Raw genomic sequence first — 19,006 nt, forward strand, 5'->3', positions numbered from 1 at the left:
ATACCATCATTGTTGTATTAACTGATAAAGAGTTGTGGCATTGATCCGTGGTGGTAAATGCTGAAATGTGCTGGAAATCAGTACCAGATACCTCAACAACAATTTTAATCCCGGAAGTTTACATGTACAAGCTTCGGAGAATGGTGCCACGCACTGGAGGAATGTTAAAATGAACACAATTCGCAAAAACGTCAGGAATTCTCCGAAAAAAAAAAAAAAACATTCCGTTGATGGCACAAGATACTGAAAATTTATTAATGAGAATAATGGATCATTCATTAATAATTTCATGTTATTTATCTCACAGTTAGCATTTGACAAACGCGACGGGGGATGTCCTTCTTCTGGTGGAGGTGAGCGTATGTGTTTGTCAAAAGCCGTTGATTTGTAGTCTTACAAGTCCACTGCGGAACTCGCTACTTCAGTTAGAGGCTGCTGTCCTTAGTTCTCCAAATACGTTTTCCTTTTTTAGAGCCAAAGTAAATTGATGGTCGGTGACTTGCATGAGTACCAATAAATTCGTCTTATCAACCTGGAATCTTGCCTCACTTAATTTCTGGTTTCGGACGTCTTGGTTTCCACTAACAAGCAAACCGATAGATCAACAGTTATTTTGCCTCATTTTTCAAGTTTTTTTCTCGTGTCTTAATTACAGACGCAAAAAAGAACTTGAAACATCAGTGAAAATCACTAAAGACGGTTAAGATTTTAATTTTCCCCTTTGAGTCAGTTGATATCGTTGTGCTAGGAGCATTTAGTTTACGAGAAGGGTTCGTAGTTTTAATATCAGCATTGTTTTCTTAAAACACGTAAACTGTTTTCGTGGCATAGCCTTTTAAAGAAATACTCAATTCCAAATCATTGCAGAGCTCCCTTAGTGAACAACGTCTAATACAAAAATTGTTACATTTAAAACTGCTCTACATATATATTTTATAGGAAATGAAGATAAAGCACTTGCTCTGCGCAACGAGGTGATGGAGTCCCTTTTGTCCCAGTCTTGTGATAGCAAACAAATTGTGTGTCAGGTGAAAGAGAGGTTTCAGCTGGATCAATCCTCTCTGGAACAGCCAGACTCTGAGACTAAGTCATTGATCCGCTGCTTAGCAAGAACAGCCAAATATTCAAACAGGCTTGACGTGGTGAAACACTTAAGGGTAGTTTCACCGGCTGGAACAACTGGTGAGAAAACCATTGATTGTAAACTTAATACATGTACCATTGTTCAAGCCCCATCATACAGGTCACTTCATCCATTCACCTAGGTTAAGTGTTACTGAGTTGCACCCTTGAAGCATTTGCAACTCTGTAAAGAAGCTGTATCCAGACTCGTAAATTGCCCTTTACATTTCCTAAGCTTGCTTCTGGGCAAGTCACTAGTGCTTCGTGTTCGTCTATATATATTTGATGGTGACATGCAAATGATCTCTCTGAAGCGCATCTGGAGTGTAAAAATGACTCTTTAATCACTAATTTATGCCTCCCAACCGAGAAGAAAGCTAAGGCGTCTTTAAGGAACTGATAGCCTAAAAAAGCTTGATTCACGCGCTTGACTTTCTCCATTTATATAAGTCTAGAAATTTTTATGGTAGTTAAGGGAATCTGGGTATCCACTTGCTAGATAGAAAATATTATTGGCTGTCATTTTTTCCTTGGTTGTTAACAAAACATTTATCATACCTAAGACTACAACGTTCAGCGTCCTCCATTCCGGCGCTTTTCAGAGTAGAAAGCGTCAATCCATGTAACATCATTTGCCTTGTTCGGTGGATAACAGATAACACAATGCTCTGTGCAGTTCGGGATGACCTCAAGTTTGCATTTTTGAAAATTATCTTTTGTTGCTTTTAGGTCCACTGTTACCTGAAGAACTTGATGTAAGGTTCATGCCTTTTAAACAGGGAAGACAGCTTACTACCGCCTTGAGTGGTAAGATGCTAACATAAACACAGAGGGTTTAAACGTGTACCTTGCACTCACAGCTTTCGAATATTCATTTCTGCCTGTTTCTATATTTGCAAAACACTTTTATTTATTGAGCACGTTACATTTCAGTCATCATACTGAGGAGAAAACCCACTCCATTAATATTAGTACGGCTTATTATACAACGCGTTTCCAAAAACCTGTCCCAACTTCTAAAAGTTCCAGGTCAAACGCCAATGTCAAACCTGATCAACGATCATGAATATATTTGGCTGGCATTTGGCCAGAACACTGCAGTTCTAAAGAGCAGAGCGCAAGAACCTTCGGTTGTCAAATAATCTTTCCGGGCAGTTTTTATTCTCGGTTTTCACTGTCACGCCATAAAAAAAAAAAAATCGAAACCATTCCACGAATGAAGTCAAGAAATTGACATGGTATAGAGGATAAATAAATAAGGCATCTGTCCAAGTGTCAGGTCTGTGCGGCATTCCGTACTCGAGTTATTTGACAAAATGTTCCACATAAATTTATAGAGCTTAGTATGGAGACGCCATGTTTGTGTCCCTCTGAGGGGCACAAACATGGCGGCCGGAAATAGGAAAAAACATCTGGAGTTCACTTTTGCCAGAAAAGATGTTTGTTTGCCCTTGTGAATTTTCGAATGTTTAGATAAATATTTCTCCTCAAACTTAAATTCTTTAGAATGCTGAAAATCACCCGAAGAGTCATTTTTAAGATACGGAAAAGCTCTGTCACGGCCGTCCTCCTGATGTCACACACGATGGAAACTCGGAAATTGAAACTGTGCTATTTTCAAAAGGAAGCACGACATCGAACTAAGAAATTGTGAACATACATATTTTTAGGTAATTTTTCCTTGAATGAAGGCAAAAATTTTGTAGGCCTCCCAGTTTTGAATTCTAGAATTTGGTGACGTCACGTGAAAACCAAGAATTGCAAAGCATAATCATATGGAAAATAGCCTTCGTGATAATTCTCAGCCGAGATTTTCACGAGAAAGTACATTTTGAAATTGTGGAGTAAAGATTATTAAAATTGTCGTTGTCGACGGTGAATCGGTAGTTGCATTTCCACTCTTTCACGTACGGGAGTTAGAAGGCTTATCATCTTTAAGTACAGTATCGCAATGAAACTTGAAACTAGTTAAGCGTGAGGAAGGCAAATCAAAGATGTAAAACGCCGCCTTGCAGTCTGGCCATTACGTGGCATTCCATAACAACATCTGGACTGGCAAGAAATCAGCAAGCATTGGTAGATAAATGACCTCCCGCCCGCCGACTGGCCCTTGCAATGTACAATGGTTGTAGCCACATTTATTCTCCTCCATCTGACCAGTGAGAGTTGTAGTTAGGCTTTTAATTAAGCTTTTAAACTTGCAAAGGGCGAGGACTGAATGAAGGGAAACTTGTCATTACGCTACGATGCTCAAGAGAACTGACTCCAGTGTTTGTTTCTCTTGAAGTCTGCTAAACTACAATTAAGAAAGTGAATATGCACACGTTTCTTTACAGACGTACAGGAGAACGTTACACGTTTCAACTCTTCAAGTGTTGCTGACTTACACTCCATAAGCGTGTTCATTTTACGGGATTTCTGCTCACTTTAGCGAGCAGGCGAACACTTCACTAAATTCGTTTTTGGGTGAAATGAAATACAGTACCAAGTGATCTTTTGTCCCATAGAATTCAATGATGTACGTTTTTAAGGGGAGAGGAAATTAAGAGGACCCGAAGAAAAAACCCAGAATTAGGCAAAATCAACATCTAAAACATTCGTCGTAACACTGAGTCGGAGTCCCAGGTCAAACTGATGGGAACCACTGTGGATGGTCTAAGCACTGCACCAACCCTGTTTCCCGCTGCCCTTTCAACTATCCTTAAAGAACAAAAGAAACGAAAGAATGACTAAAAAATAAAAGGAGGAAGAAAAAAAAAAACTCAGCTCCACCTTAGGCTTATGCGTGTGTTTGTATTGTAGGGGGAGATGACTGGAAGCTGGTTGCTGAGAAACTGGGTTTGAATTCACGCGAGATTCGTTTCCTTGACAAGCGCACTCTGAATCCTGCTGATGCTGTATTATCTTATATCGCAAAACAAGGTCGCCTAACTGTTGGAGACCTCTATGATGTCTTAAACGAGTGTGAGTTACCCGTATTGGCTGATGAAATGTGACAATTTGATATCGTTGGGTGAACTTTTCTCAACGATCGTGGCAGCAAAGGTTATTGAGATTTATCCCTGCGGGCTATTTTACAATAGTAGTTCTTTTTCACTACTTGTTTCACCCTTTTTGTTGCGAGAAAAGTTGCACGGAAGGGTGTCTTGGCACTTCACGGCGTTATAGGTAAAGCCAAATGGCCCTTTGCACAAAGCAAGGTGTTCATCGGCTCGGCTTTGTAGAATAGTGCTTCGTAGTCATAAATACGGACATGAGCTGGACACGGTTGTTCGAAAGCCGATTAACGCTAATCCATGAGTAAAAGTTAACCGTGGTTTTCATCTCGCTCCTATCTTTGAGATAATACTAAAGAGAAGTCTAAATCAAAACTGATGGACAAAAGTCTTTGTCAATAATCTATGATTGGTTGGTACATAATTAAACCTGAAACAAAGTTAAACAAGGACTAGCCTTATCGGGCTTTGAACAACTAGGCCCTGGTCAGTAGATACAAACACAGTGTCACGTTGAAAACCCTGTTTCGTTCTGCATATTTGTCGTTTCCATTAGTGAAAATTATGTTACTTGCACAAGGCTATAATGAGTTTTAAGTGGCACTTTCTCCAAGTACGTTCTACTGCGTTTCGGTTCGGAAAAAAGGTTTTCCCTCAAACTTTGCCGAGTAAATCATCTTTGGTCATACGCAAATTAAATGACTTACATTTTTGGAAAGACATTATTAAATATATTCTTTGCCGCCATTAATTTCACAAGTCCACACCGTACCATTCTAAAAACTTACTCTAAAACCTTGGACGTTCCTCCCCAGTGCCCTAGAAAAAGCGACTGCTATCTTTCGTTCTCTATTTCTCCAGCGTTCAAATCCCTCGTCCATTTCATATCACATCTCTGTTTGTCTTTACAATGCGGTGTGTTTTACCTCAACATGTTGTAAAGAAACTTCTCAAAGTCATCAATAATTCACCAAGAGAAAACAAAGGAAATCAATACTGTGACCGTGGTTTGGATATGCATGTGTTCCTAATTACCATTAAATTTTGCCAACTTTAGCCTTCAGATTTTCTCCAAGAATTATTGATCATTTGAGAAGCCATATCAAACACTCGAAAGTGTGTTTCATCAGATATCCAAAAACCTCGAAGTCGTTTAAAAAAAACTCGGCCTCGCCTCGTTTTTTCAACCTTCTTCTCCAATAACGTTTTAAGACAATACGGACTCTGCGGTGAGTGCTTTCGAAAGGCCACATTCTTTTTTTAGTTAGACATCAACAATTGAGTGATACCTTTTCATCCAATTTCAAGACTTTGTTTTCTATTCATTTTTTGATGTTGTTGTTTCTTGTTGAAGAATCGATTTTAGATTCAAATCAGCTGAGGTGTCGAAAGGAATTGAACAATACTGGTATAAGCAAGAGGCCATTAATGTCATTAGTTTCAGAAAACAAGGCTAATAATAGAATGGGAGGAAGAAGGGAAATGTTAGTATTGTAAGTAATGTAGTATTTTAAGTACGGTAGTATTGTAAGTAATGTAGTGTTGTAAGTAACGTAGCTATAGTATGGTAAATAATGTAGTATGGTAAGTAATGTAGTATTGTAAATTTAAAAAAAATGAGGTAAAAAAAGCTCCAAAGGGGATCTGGACTACCTCGTAAGCAATCGTTTCTTGCAGGTTCTGCTGCTAGCAAATTTGCACGTTGGACGTTGATTTTAGAGCAATGAGACTTGGCTACGAGATTTCAAAAAAATAAATAACTAAATAAAAAAGCAAACAAACAGACAAAACAAAAAAAGACAAAAAATGGAAACAGCGGGATTAAATTAGTCGTCAAATACTGTAGACACTCACTTTTGATAGCTTGCCTTAGCATTTGATCTATATTTAATTAGTATAAATCTACTAGTGTTCTATCACGAATGCCGTTCTCTGATTGGCTACGCTACTCGCTATCTATTCTGTGATAGATAGTGAGTAGCGCTTTTCAAAAAAATGGCGACCGCTTCCTCGCGTTTTCGAAGTGTCTGGGCTCTGTCTGCGATGAGGATATAGATAATTTACTTGTTTAGTTTTGAAAGACTAGTAGATTTATACTAAAACAATTAGATTATTCGCTCTCGATTTCTATGCATGATAGCTGATTCGGGCTGCGCCCTCATCAGCTATCACGCGATAGAAATCTCGAGCTCATAATCTAATTGTTAAGTAGAAAGACAAGGCAAAGTGACCACTTCACACTGCCGTCTATAAAATTGGAATGTACAAAAAAGACATTTTATTACTGTGGATGTATAGTTTGTAACCGTAATTTATAGTGTTTTAGAGCAACAATGTTATTTTACCTTAAGTTACTCTATTTTGTCATTACTGCTTTTTTTTTTAATTGTAGAGCCTCTAGTGATATAAGTTTTTACAGTGGAACCTCGATTTAACGAACCCCTATTTAACGAAGTCCTCGATATAACGAACGATATTTTATGTCCCGGCCAAAGTTACAGTAAAATGTATGGACTAGAACCTCGATATCACGAACCTCGATATAACGAAATCTTCGATATAACGAACATAATCCGGAAGCCCAAACGTAAAATCTACCTCGATATAACGAATTACAGTGTCAACACGCGACAGAAGATAAACGCTGAACACATCAAGAGTCAACAAATCCTTTAACAAGTCAAGTGCGAAAGAGCGAGCCCTCCATTTAACGAACAAATTTGGCCGGTCCCCAGCGACTTCGTTTAATCGAGGCTCCACTGCATTATAGATGTAAATACGGAATAAGTAACCCTCTTTTAATAAAGGTATCTTTACTTTTTATTTAATTCTTCATTTCCTCATAACCTTTTCGGCCAGACACACCTTTTCAACGGGAAGTAATTTTGAAATTAATTTCGTAAAAATATCGACACCTATTGGTGATATAGCAAAGGGCTCCCCAATAGTTTTCATTTGAATGATAGCAGATTAGTGTTCCCTCATTTTCTCTTGAGTTAATACATATAACTTTAGTGATTAAAGGTTTTTAGTGAAAGAATTAAAACAATGACAATAGGTGGTTTGGATCGCCGCCATGTTGGCAGACAGAACAAAAGAAAATTTGTTCGCAAAGTTTGCATAAAAATGGCAGGTAACTCCCAGAGGAGAAAAATGTCATTGTTCCTGTTCAGCAACATGGTCGCCATGACACCATCAATAAGATTGAAGTTGAGGCTGTATACCGTTACAGGAATAATCAGCGTATGATCTTTCAACCTTCATAGGAATCCAACAGAATACTGTGTCCTTGTGAAGGGTCCAATCAGAAGCGGAAAGCGATTGACGAGAAATTATTTATTTAATGCTTAACACAAATTTTAATGACTGCAACACATCGTTGTATGGAGGTCGGCAACGACCCTAAGAATTGAAGACTGAACCGAAAGTAGTTTCTTGTCGATTTGCTGGTAATCCTTTATCAAGTATTTGATTCCAAATTCTTAATATGCTGTAAATACACTTTCTAATTCTTTTGCGAAAATAATTATTCAGTAGCGGAGCTAATACCAAATTTTATAAAATTTGTGTTGTCATTTTCTTTCGAGTTGAAGTCACTTTATTTATTCCCTTTTTATTATTCCCTTTTTACTTTTAAGTTATTTACACAATAAGTTTGTATTGCTTCCTTCCCACTTAATTTGTTGACGTCACCCGGCTGGTTGGGCGGAATCAGTCTTCTGAGTGTGCGCTTATGAACTCACTCCTCACTTCATAAACGCACCCACAAAACCATTATCTCATTCGCTCTTCCATTATTTTAATTATTCCTTCCTTTGCACAATCGATATCTCACCTAGCGCATCAATCGCACTCTATTATAGCCACCCTATCCCACTCTATCTCCCTATGTTCACTCCTTTCTGGTCGCAAATTCGTGAAAATAGTTAACAGTCGGGCAATACGTTTTGTTAACAACCCCACTAGGGAACATAAAATAGTATTAATTATCTGTAGCTGAGGGTGGCCAGGATGAAAATGGATTGCAACTTGAAAAAAAAAAAGGCAATTTTTTTCTCGTTCCCCAATTTTATTTTAAAGAAATCGTTAAAGAAAAGATAACGTTGCAGTTTGTTCTTCCTCTGCGAAATCGCCTAACATTTTAAAACCAGCACTGTAAGGGTAGTTTTTAGTGTTAGAGAAGTTCCTTTGTCAAATATATACCAGTTTTGACTAAAAGACAGCAAATCCTCGTGACAGTGCCCCTTTAAACTTCGCAAAAGTCCTTTTTCACATTACCTTTTTGGCCCGTTTACAGCATTAGTGTTGGCAGATTTCCGTGGTGTTTAACCGCAGACGAAAACAAACGAAGGCTCTATGGAGAACGATTGGCGAGAGTGGACTGGTAACGACCGAGTTACATCACGGAAGTTCTTCCGGTTCTGATGTTTGTCGAATGTTTGTACTGAGACATTTTACACGCGAAACTGTAGTGATGTCAACTTAAGCGTTTCATCCAGGTGAAGATCGAGGAGTACACCCGACTGCACCAAAGCATGGGCAGTCGTGGCTTCGATCGACGGCGATCGAACGGCGGAAGGGAACGGTAAGACTTACAATTCCATTCTAACTGATGGTTATGTATGGTCGATGTATTTTTTCAGTCAGTGACACAGGCAAACTCGGAAAAAGAAAATCCGAGTTCTCCCAACAGGAATCGTGGCTATGACTTTCCAATCGCTAGTTCAGATGCTCTACCACTGAGTTACAGGAGCTTATATAGGTTTATGTAACAACCATCCTACGAACTGCTAGGATATGATTTAACCGAATGCGACTTCTGGCCGATTCAATCGATCACAAGTGATTCTCGAAGATATACCAAATCTCTACCCTTTTTATATCTTGCCAATCATTCAGGTGTTAAAATTCAAGCTGCATGGAAGTATTTAACAACAAAGAGCAGCGCAGTACATTTACATTTGACTCGTCAGCTGGTTTCACAGTTGTCATTTTTCATTCACAAACGAATAAAATTATGCCTAGGCGGAAGTTTGAAATGAATTGTCTTATAGTTGTTTAATAGTTAAAATTTGGCCACTAAGTCCACTGTGTTCGAGCGACAGAAAATTACACGCGTAATATTTGTTTAATTAGCAGCACTGAAGTACATTTGGGGCTCCATTTTGGAAAACAAAACATATGCAGTAAGCGCCCAGAAATAAATCGCGTGACAACATTGCGTGATGTAGATAGAACGCATCAATTAATCTAAATAAATGTCAATTTTGTGAATAAATTATATTCCAATAACTCATACATGTACTCAGAGCTATAAAAGTTTAAGCTTTTTTTTATTGATAGCCCACGCATCAATGAAAAACATGGATTATGCATGGATTAATGTAACTATTGCTATTGATAAAGTTTAATTTCATTGTGCTCGTTCAAGTTAAAGAAATTTGTTCTTGGTCGAATTTTCGCTTCGCTGTTTACAGCTCGTTGGTTTCGCCAACTCGACAGACTTTCTTTGTTTTGTTTGTTTTGAGGTCGAACTAATTCTCTAGAGATACACTGTACGCAGTTTACAACGATAACGTCATCTATTTGGAGTAGTCCTGGTCATGAAAAGTATACTTTTGAGAGCATTTTAGTCATGTTTAGTATTTTAGACCATGATTAAACTCCAATTTAATTTCAATTTTAACAAGAAATATCCATGATCACAGCCCACGTGAACACCCCAACACAACATTGAGGAATCAACTGGTAACAAATTTAGTTAATTAGTTGTTCTGTTTTCTTGACAAAGAGTAACCTTCCTTGTAATGTATTCCATCATGTTCACATGCTTTGCCAAATCTCAAGCAACTGATAGGAACGCATTGCGTACAAAAACATTATATTTGGTCATTGTGACTCTAGTGGGTGATATTGCAACTTCAATAAAAAAAAAAAAAAACAATAAAAAATGTTCACAGCCCGCAGGAAACAGTCTGACGTAACAGGTCGTAAGCATGGTGAAGAATTTCTGAAGTTGTGGCCAAATTGGCAAAAACGTCGGAAAATTATTGATTTTGTTTTCCCAGCGCGGAACAAATTTCCTTGTTAGTTATTCTGTATACTTTGTGCTGCCTTAGTCATATTTGTTGGAACACTTCTCTTCGCCTTCCCCCAATGTTGCTAATATTGAGGGAAAGGGGGAGCAATGCATTTACTCAGGTACCGGCCTTAACTGTCTCCAGGGACGGATTAAGGGGGAGGGAGGGAGGGGGCGAGCCCCTTTTTTTCTTGTATGATAAAATGAGGGGGTGGTCATGAGCTCTCTCCACAAGTCTTCGTCCCCCTCTTTCTGAACTTTTTGGATCCGCTTCTGGTCTCAGTAGGGGTGACTTTAATACCTTGACGAGAAACCTAGCAAACAATTTTCTTTGTCTTTTGAAGGTCAGCTAATAACCGTCTCAAGAAACAACCTAAAGGACCATTGGAGTGTGAGCGCGTAGAGGTATCTAGGGATTTGAAGGGGTACGTAATCGGAAAGGGAGGATGTTTGATAAAAGAAATTATGAAGTCTTCAGGAGCGTCAATCAGTTCGCCGAGGAAAGACGAAGGTTGGTTTACAGTCAGCGGTAATGCCGAGCAACGTGCATGCGCCAAGAGGCTTATTTCAGGAAAAGTGGTGAGTTGTAAAGAAAAATGAAATCAATCCTGAACTTACAACTTTGTTCCTTGTATTTTTTTTCCGTTGTATGCATGGTGATTGCATGTCTTCGCTTTGCTTTGGTTACCATCTACAGGAATCTTTTCAGAGACGATTAAAGCAATAATGATTCATAACAGTGTATGGCATTTTTGTTTTCAAATTGAAGCTTAATTTTATCTGAACAATGCGTGCTTACCACTGGCCACTTTCTTTTAGGATTCCATCAGCCGGCCTTGCTAAGATCTTCTTTTCCCGCATCGTCATAAGCCACCCAAAAAAGCTTTGAATTATAATAGGCACCGTCCTCAAGAAATCAGAGTTTCTCGGTCCATTTCGAGATGCGCAGAACGTATGCGCAGTAGAAAAAGGAGAAGGCATCACGCGAATTTGATGTCATTTCAAAAATCAAAAATGTTTGTCCGTCAACAGAAACAAAGCAATAATTGTCTACTTTTGTTATAAATTATCACCCAAGTGCAATAAAACTTTCGGCCAAAGACAAAGAAGGTCCGAATGGATTGAAACTTGAAAAATATTAGGCTAATGTGTTTCAAGTTCTCGCATTATTGTTTCCAAAATGCGCGGAACAGATCACGAGTTGTTCCTTTCACGAAATGAATTGATTTCTTTCCTCTCGTTGTTCTAGAATTATTTTTTAGCTAAGTGAAGGTAATAATTAGAAGAGCTAAAAAAACCCATCACACTTCCCCTTTAATCAAATTGCTTACCATGACTGTTGTAAAATTTTACAGCAGGAAATCCAGAGCAGGACTAGCGAGAGACCTCCACTCGGCGAGCTGATTGAGATAGCAGATGAATACAAAGGCTTGGTGATGGGGAAAGGGGGCGATAATCTCAGAAATATAAGCACTCAGACAGGAGCAAAGGTGGTTCGCAAACAAGGCGAGGTGTACATAGCCAGTGGAACAGAGAAGCAGAGGCAACAGGCAAAAGTGGTTATTAAAATTATTATTGTAAGTATACATCAATATGGTTTCTAAGTTTGTTGTATTCTTAACCCTTTGCATTCCAACGACGCATATATGCGCATATACCGCTCTTGCTTCTATGCATTGCTTCTTGTTTAACTTAAGCTACAACGTCATGGTAATGTGTGAATGGCACCTGCTGATGTATATTGCCATCATCACACCCAGCAAACCGACTACACCTCCCAATTTTCGCTGCATATCACCGTTCGTTTGGCAACAAAGCCCAAATGTCAATTTTTCGGCCAAATAACAACACCAAAAATTACTCTTTTTTATCGTCAATTTTTAATCCAAACAAATTGTTCAAGAATAAAAACTCTATATTTACAGCAAACCTCAAGGTCAGACCTTGGTATCTGACTTGACGTTTTCCTCTCAACGCTTTCCGAGGGCTATACTTCAGCCATTTTATCAGACCCAGTCTTGCGTATCTCACGTTGCCTCGTTCACGCCCTAAAAGAATTCTGGGTACTTCAGCCATAGCTCGAGCGTAGAACTCCTGCTCTTTCTCCTGCCCTTCATAGTTTATTGTTTTAGTCTTTGTTTTAGTCTACCAGCAAAATTTCGGACCCGTTGAATCTTTTACTTCTCCAAACTCGCCCAAATTGCTTTTGTAGGTCGTGGAATACATCCACAAAACGGCCAGAGAGACAACTTCACTCGTGGGCCTCCATGTCTGCTACTCAGCATGTTTGGAGACTCAGTCAGCGTGACACCACCTTTCACCTCTGTTTTCTTTCAGAGGCCTGCCTCTACCCACATTCCAGCTTAATGATGCGAGAATGGGGGGCCTCTGCAGAGGAAAATGGCTCAAAAAACACTTATAAAGCGACGATTTTACCAGATTCGTGCTCGTGCACTCGCTCGAAACAAACAACAACCGTCACTTGCATCACGTGACAATTTAGCCTGAGAGAAATTAATTGGTTCAGACTATTTATTGCCAAAAATTCATTAAAAAATAGCACACACCTGGTATTTAAATGGTTAACATGTAACATTATTATTTTTTATTAACATAATATCAAATGTGACAGTTGTTTTGCGCTACAGTTGAAACAAAGTAAAAGTTGGTAACTTTAGTTAGTGTTAGCTATACACGAACCCTCAAATATAATTTTATGCTATAATTACCAATCGTGTATAGATAAAGGATCACTGATTGATTGACTGATTGATTGATTGATTGATTGATTGATTGATTGATTGATTGATTGATTGACTGATTGATTGATTGATCGATCGATCGATTGATGATTGACTGATCGGTCGATCGATCGATCAATCGATTGATTAATTGGTTGAGTTAGCGGTTAAGAAACATTTGTGCGTCAATTAGTTGTGCTCTCCTCATTAGCGAGAATTTCTCTGAAGAGACGTTTGCTCTTTAGAATGATGTTTGTCTTAAAGATTTCAGTGCTAGCTTTAAATAATGTTATTATCAGTGTAATGTCTTCTTCAGAGATGCAATGATTTGATTGAGGGATGTGTCGAACAACAGTGCTGCATTTGAAGACTGAGGCAACTTAAGAATCATTTTCTTATTGTCGATTCTTGTTGTAGAGACTACAGCCAGTTGTCTCACCCATACTTTTGTTTTTCGGTAGGCTGTCAAAATTGACAGAGACATCATTTGAGTTTTACGGAAGCAATTCTTTCCTTTTGGATTGTTCACATTATCCTTGACTGTTGTGGCAGTCAATTCACCTTTTCAAATAGATGAGGTAAAAGTGTTGGGTAAAGATGGTCACGACAGCTTCTTTTTTTCAATAATTTTTTTTTTAGGCTGGGGCTAGACTCCGAGGTATGCAAAACGAATTTAATAAAGCCTGTTGCTACATCGATGATTGGAATCTGCCTCCAGACTGTGAACTCAAGCTGGAGCAAGCAGTGCAAGGTGATCGGATGGTACTTCCAGGATCAACTACACAGTATCGACTAAAGCCAGCAGAAGATTATGGACTGCAGGTTTGCCAATGCTATCTTTTGTCAGTAATGGTTTGTTCTTTGATTCCTCCTACGAAATGGCCAGTGGAAGAAATTCCGAAATCTAACTGGCGTGTTTCGCACCCGTGGAACAACCACCTGGGTACACGGGTAGGGTGGGGCTGGGTGGGTTCTGTGGATGCGATGGTTGGTAAATTGATATGACAACACGACAATATATTACGCCTATTCAAGTCTTCACGAACTGTGTAGCACCCATGTAATGCGATAGAAATCGAATGAAGTTATTTTCGTTGAGTACCGTGACAACTACTGTCTTAGTAGTTCCCCGGGCTTGCTTGTCATGTGAAGAACATTTGGTTTACCGAGCTCGGCGGGATTTGAACCCACGACCTCTGGAGTAGATCAACAGCGCTATAACCAACTGAGCTACGAGGTCAGCTGAGAGCTAGGCGTGGGAATTAAGGTATTAATTCTCATCTCACGCTCTGGATAGACGTTTTTGGAAGATACGAAAAGCCCGCGGGTAGGGGGTGGGGGGGGGGGGGGGTGGTACTCATATGAAAGGGGCGGGGATGCTCGTCGTCGGATTTTGGTCTCACTTAGGGTATTCTGGGTAAAACGCTATTACATTTAGCCGTGAAGCTCTCGTTTAAGGTTCCACGTGAAAAGTTACTGTATTTTTTATTTGTCTGTGTTTTAAAATGGTCTCTTTTAGGCGGTCAAAATAGTTTGGGCCATGCCCAAGTTCGTCTTCTTTAGGGGTTTAATTCAAATGTCCGACGAGCATCCCCGTCCCTTCCATATGAGATTCCCCCCTCCGGCCCCATGGGATGAAAAGGCTACCCCCTAATTTGCTCTTTCTCTCTCCCTTAATCGGAATTATCTATTCGATCCTGCAACTAGGAGTCTTGCTGTCCAGATGAGGATCCAAGCTATCTGGAAAAACTTGTCAATGACGCTTTGGAAGCGCTCCGTAAGATTAAACTTGAAACGAGGACGAAAGAATACCTCAAAGCTGACATGTGGTGTCACTTTGGAACGGCCATCATCAGAGGACCTGACGAAGGTATTATTGAATTACTATCGATTCCATCTACCTTAAAAAATGTTATAGCAATCAGTAACACAAAACCGGCAGACTCGTCTCACTTGAATAATCTACACATTTTATCTTCACACAAAAACATCTATTTGGCTTTGGTATTAGCTGATTCTAAATTTCATCTAGGTTGCTTTAATTCAGCCTTGTATTGAACTAGCGCTACGTTCAGGAGAGCTTAACGGTAGGGGCCTTAAAAGTTGAGTAAGAGCTAGAAATTGAGTACTAGCCACTAGCACTTCTCGAATCCAGTTTGCAGGCTTTGGATAATAATGATCACTTGCCAGACCAATTTTGTTTCTAGAGTCTACTTGTCTGCTGGTAAGCTACAGGAAAGAACAGGAGAGAGCTGCGAGAAACTGACTAGATTGAAATTCAAAAGTTGCGCTCGTACTCAAATTTTAAGGTCTGACAGGGGTTTGGTTTCAGTGACCAAGCAGCCTTCTTCACCAGCAGGGTGGCCAGTGCGGCGCTAGAACTCTCGACAGGAGGAGCGATCATCTTCCTCAAACGGGCTAGGCCCTCCCGCCAACAGGGAGCTAATCATTAATACTATACAACTAGCTATCTTTACAGTTAATGTACTGTTCAAAATCATTTGTTCAAAAATCATTTGTTACAGAGGAAGCTGATGAAGGTGAATGGACCATTGCTCAGGCAACAGAAATGTTCCAAGCGTCAAATGAAGGGCTTCACTGGAGAGCTGCATTCAAAGAAGGAGTCAATTTGGACAAGACATTTCTGGAAGGAAGTGACTGCGAAAACACTCCTGAGGAATATTTAGATTACGTGGCAAGATACGACTTAGGATTTTTAACACCATGTGGTCATCAGATAAGATTCAAGGTAAGGTTGATTTTCACTGATATTCATCAGGCCCAATTTTTAGAGCGCTTTCTAATTGAGTGTCGTAAACCAAAACCAAAGTAAATACTCTGGCCAATCGGAACAGATGTAAACAATACAGCGAGCTTATCAGATTTCGAAGCCAGTACAAGAAACTGGCGCCAAGCGCGGGGAAACGCGTGCGACATAAACACCGTTGGTTTTGGTTTGGATTCCCATTGGCTGAGAAAGTGGCGCGAGTTTTGTCAACCAATCACAGAGCGTTGTAATGCAAAACCAAAGCAAACGCGAAATCAATTTCGACACTCAATTGAAAATCGCTCTATTTGCGCTCCACTCATGATTTGGCCGCTCGCTTCTAGTTTTTCGTTTTGCGTTTCCTGTGGCAATAGTTTACAAGCCAAACGTAAACAGTTTGGTCTGCATTACGTAGCGGTTTCTCTGAGAAAGTGCGTCCTATTTAAAAGTTGTATTGCATACACGTATGGACCATGTTAACCCAACTCACTGTCAGCTGTTTTGGTGTGGCTGCCTTGAAATGTCTTATTTGTTAGTGCCCGAAGGAGTTTCAGTAACAGGTATTAATGTGAGTGTGGACGAAGTTGATAGCATGATAAAACTTGGTGTAGTATCATTAAAGTAACATGAAGATTAGTTGCTCTTATGCTATCGTTTAGTGACAAAGTTCGTTCGGAAGAAAACTTGGTATTTTTAAAGGAAAAAAATGGCCTCCGAAAACTATGACTACTGGAAAGTACTAACAACAAAATTAGCGCAGAACAACAACAATAGAAAGACTTAATTCAAACAATAAAGAAAATGATGACTTTAACCCGCAGGTAGCTGTTGCTATTCGCGGCGGGTTCAATAAATCGTTATATTTTACACAAACTAAAAGACGACAAAAAATAACAGACAACAAAAAATACATCATTTTTTTTTAGGCAAAAAAAAAAAACAATCAAAACAAAAAAGCTTTTCTTGTGCCGGCACCTATTTTACAAAGACTCACACGCGTACGGCTTGAGGTGGCTGTGGAAATTAACGACACGAAAACGAATTCGACCATTTCTAGACTTGTCGCCTCACGGTGCAAGTAAAAGAATGGAGGGAAAGAGAAATAAAAAAAAAATAAATAACTAGGTAAGTGGTTTAGGGTACTTGAATGGCTTCTTATGACATGGTGAACTAAAAACATTAACAATGAATCTCCCTCGTTGCGCAGGTGTGGGTAACAAAGAAGAACGTCGGCAAAAAGCTGGAGGACATTCCAATTCCTTTCAGTGACGTGAAAAACATATTGGATGAGGTAAACTTTGAAGATGAATTGACGCGGTCACGATGCCGTGGATGGCTGGTTCTACCATCCAGAAGATATCTTCAGGCGGACATTTTGTTTCCTGGTTGTGAATTTGATTGCAGACTCACCATCCGTGGACGAACAGGTAACAGAGTGATTTGCTAAGGACAAAGAAATAAGAATGGTGTATATAATGCAGTGAGTGACACAGACAAACTCGGAAAAAGGAAATCCAAGCGCTCCTATCAGGAGTCGAACCTATGACCTTCCGGTTACTTGTTCGGATACGCTACCACTGAGCTACAGGAGACTATTGGGAGTTAAGAACTAGTATATTGGTTCTGTCATATGCAAGCCATCTATATATAAACGGATTTTCGCGCAACTTTCACAAAAAATGTGTCTGTGGGGGTCAGACTGAGAGCCGCTGTTCGTCACTGATGTTTAAACTCAAAATGCAAAACGAACGAAAATTCGTTTTGAAAAAAAAAAAAACTAAAACAAAACAGGATAAGAGTGCATGCAAAAGTTCTGTTCAAGAGTTTCTATTATAATTTTCTTCGTATTCATTACATATGACACAGAGAAGGAGGGGGGAGGGGAGGGGAAGGGGGGGGGGGGGGATGAAGGTGATGCCCGGAAGGTTCGTTTGCTCAAAACACCAAAAGAGTCTCTGTGGCCAGTGAAGTATATTCAAATCCGTTTCCTATAGATTGGTGTTGTAGTAGTTTTTGTTCGAACGTTTCAGCTTTCAACATTATAAGATTATAAACATATTAAAAATGTTATAAAACACTGTGCACGTACAATAATTTTTCGGGTCCGAAATGTTTACGGAATTTTTGAGAAACGCAATCCTTTAGTAAAATCGTTGTAAGATTATATTTAATTAATTTAACTTCTTCTCTTTGAATTAAAGGTTCAAATGATTACTAAATTAAATTAAATGTACTATTTGTCCTAACATAGATAGTGCTCTGGTAACGGACTACGTACCGAAAGAAGAAGCAAGACAAGCCTTGTTAAGATACTTATCTGAATTTGTTTTGACCGATGAAGACAGCCTTGAGCTCCGTTTGCCAGAGATGACCATACCAGAGGGTTTTCACTTAACCCATAATCGATGTTCCAAACGGGATCTCTACGAAATCAGCCAAGGGTTCGCAGTCATTCTCTCAGAGGAAAGCTCATGGGAATGTGACGAGAAAACAGAGGAGAACAGGACATCGGTATGTGGGTTAGTTCAGTTGCGGCCGCTTTTTACAATATTTTCCCTTGAAAATTGGCATAAAGCTTCGTGACACTAGGTAATCAAAGCCATCTGTTAACTAGGGGTGTGTGCCTATTTACAGTAGTGTATGCCCATGTACACCTAAGTGTATAGCAACGCACTGCATTGTATGCCCGTGTACGGCCAACTATAGCTACCCACCTATTTCAACCATTTCAAACCACTATATGATGGTTACACCACGTATCTACAAAACTAAGCTCGATTTCCGCTGCTCCCTCGCGTCCGGATACGTGGGCTCAATTCGTCATCTGTGATCTATTACCGGAACAGACGCACAGCAACATGGAATCTATTTGTTAAATAGTCTTAAAAGTCATAGAAGAATGCGCCCTCGGCCTATAGCTTGCGGTCTTGCTAAAATTGTAACTAGCTGTTGCTCTGTCACCTTGCAGACTGACCTCCATCTGCACTGTAGAGAGTGGGACGAGTTGCTCAGCAGTGGAGACTGGGAACCGGAAGTAATTGCTGAAAAGATTCCCGAGTTTTTGCGGTTTGTGAAGAAAGTTCAAAGCTTGGTACTTCGAGAAATGAGGACAAAAACTGATCGATAAACCCATTATTAATTTTATTCAATTCATTCATTAAATACAACTGATTTATTCAATTTCTTTAGTAATTGAGATTAAACGTAGCCTGTGAACGCAGACGTATTTCCGACCGTCGCTTCTCTACGCAGAAAAATGACAGAGAGAAGCGACAGACGGAAATCTGTTTGCGTTCCCAGG

The 19,006-nt window shown here is 39.5% G+C and overlaps 2 protein-coding genes across 5 annotated transcripts in view; both read left to right on the top strand.

The window, feature by feature from the left end:
• The window catches only part of LOC146453656 (uncharacterized), a 114,982-nt gene extending 108,972 nt beyond the window's left edge, over nucleotides 1-6,010 (top strand). For both annotated transcript variants that reach the window (XM_085096261.1, XM_085096260.1), the window contains exons 11-14: nucleotides 308-353; nucleotides 940-1,182; nucleotides 1,852-1,929; nucleotides 3,925-6,010. In XM_085096261.1, coding sequence (XP_084952387.1) covers nucleotides 308-353; nucleotides 940-1,182; nucleotides 1,852-1,929; nucleotides 3,925-4,118 — 561 coding nt within the window. In that variant the 3' untranslated portion in view covers nucleotides 4,119-6,010. The remainder of the gene's footprint in view (nucleotides 1-307; nucleotides 354-939; nucleotides 1,183-1,851; nucleotides 1,930-3,924) is intronic.
• A 2,498-nt stretch (nucleotides 6,011-8,508) lies between these two features.
• On the top strand, nucleotides 8,509-18,885 carry LOC146453665 (uncharacterized). 3 transcript variants are annotated; one of them, XM_085096299.1, is made up of 9 exons: nucleotides 8,509-8,703; nucleotides 10,542-10,776; nucleotides 11,553-11,774; nucleotides 13,578-13,760; nucleotides 14,646-14,808; nucleotides 15,464-15,687; nucleotides 16,913-17,131; nucleotides 18,040-18,216; nucleotides 18,674-18,885. In XM_085096299.1, the coding sequence occupies exons 1-9, from the start codon at nucleotides 8,654-8,656 to the stop codon at nucleotides 18,830-18,832; spliced, it is 1,632 nt and encodes a 543-aa protein (XP_084952425.1). In that variant the 5' UTR covers nucleotides 8,509-8,653; the 3' UTR covers nucleotides 18,833-18,885. The 3 variants fall into 3 exon arrangements, with proteins under 3 accessions (XP_084952425.1, XP_084952424.1, XP_084952426.1); XM_085096298.1 differs by having other exon boundaries at nucleotides 8,514-8,703; nucleotides 16,913-17,132; nucleotides 17,957-18,216; XM_085096300.1 differs by having other exon boundaries at nucleotides 8,576-8,703; nucleotides 10,547-10,776; nucleotides 16,913-17,132; nucleotides 17,957-18,216.
• The last annotated feature ends 121 nt before the right edge of the window (nucleotides 18,886-19,006 follow it).

The sequence above is a fragment of the Pavona decussata genome, unplaced genomic scaffold (genome assembly GCF_977016875.1).
Source record: "Pavona decussata unplaced genomic scaffold, jaPavDecu1.1 SCAFFOLD_324, whole genome shotgun sequence".
Lineage (NCBI taxonomy): Eukaryota > Metazoa > Cnidaria > Anthozoa > Scleractinia > Agariciidae > Pavona > Pavona decussata.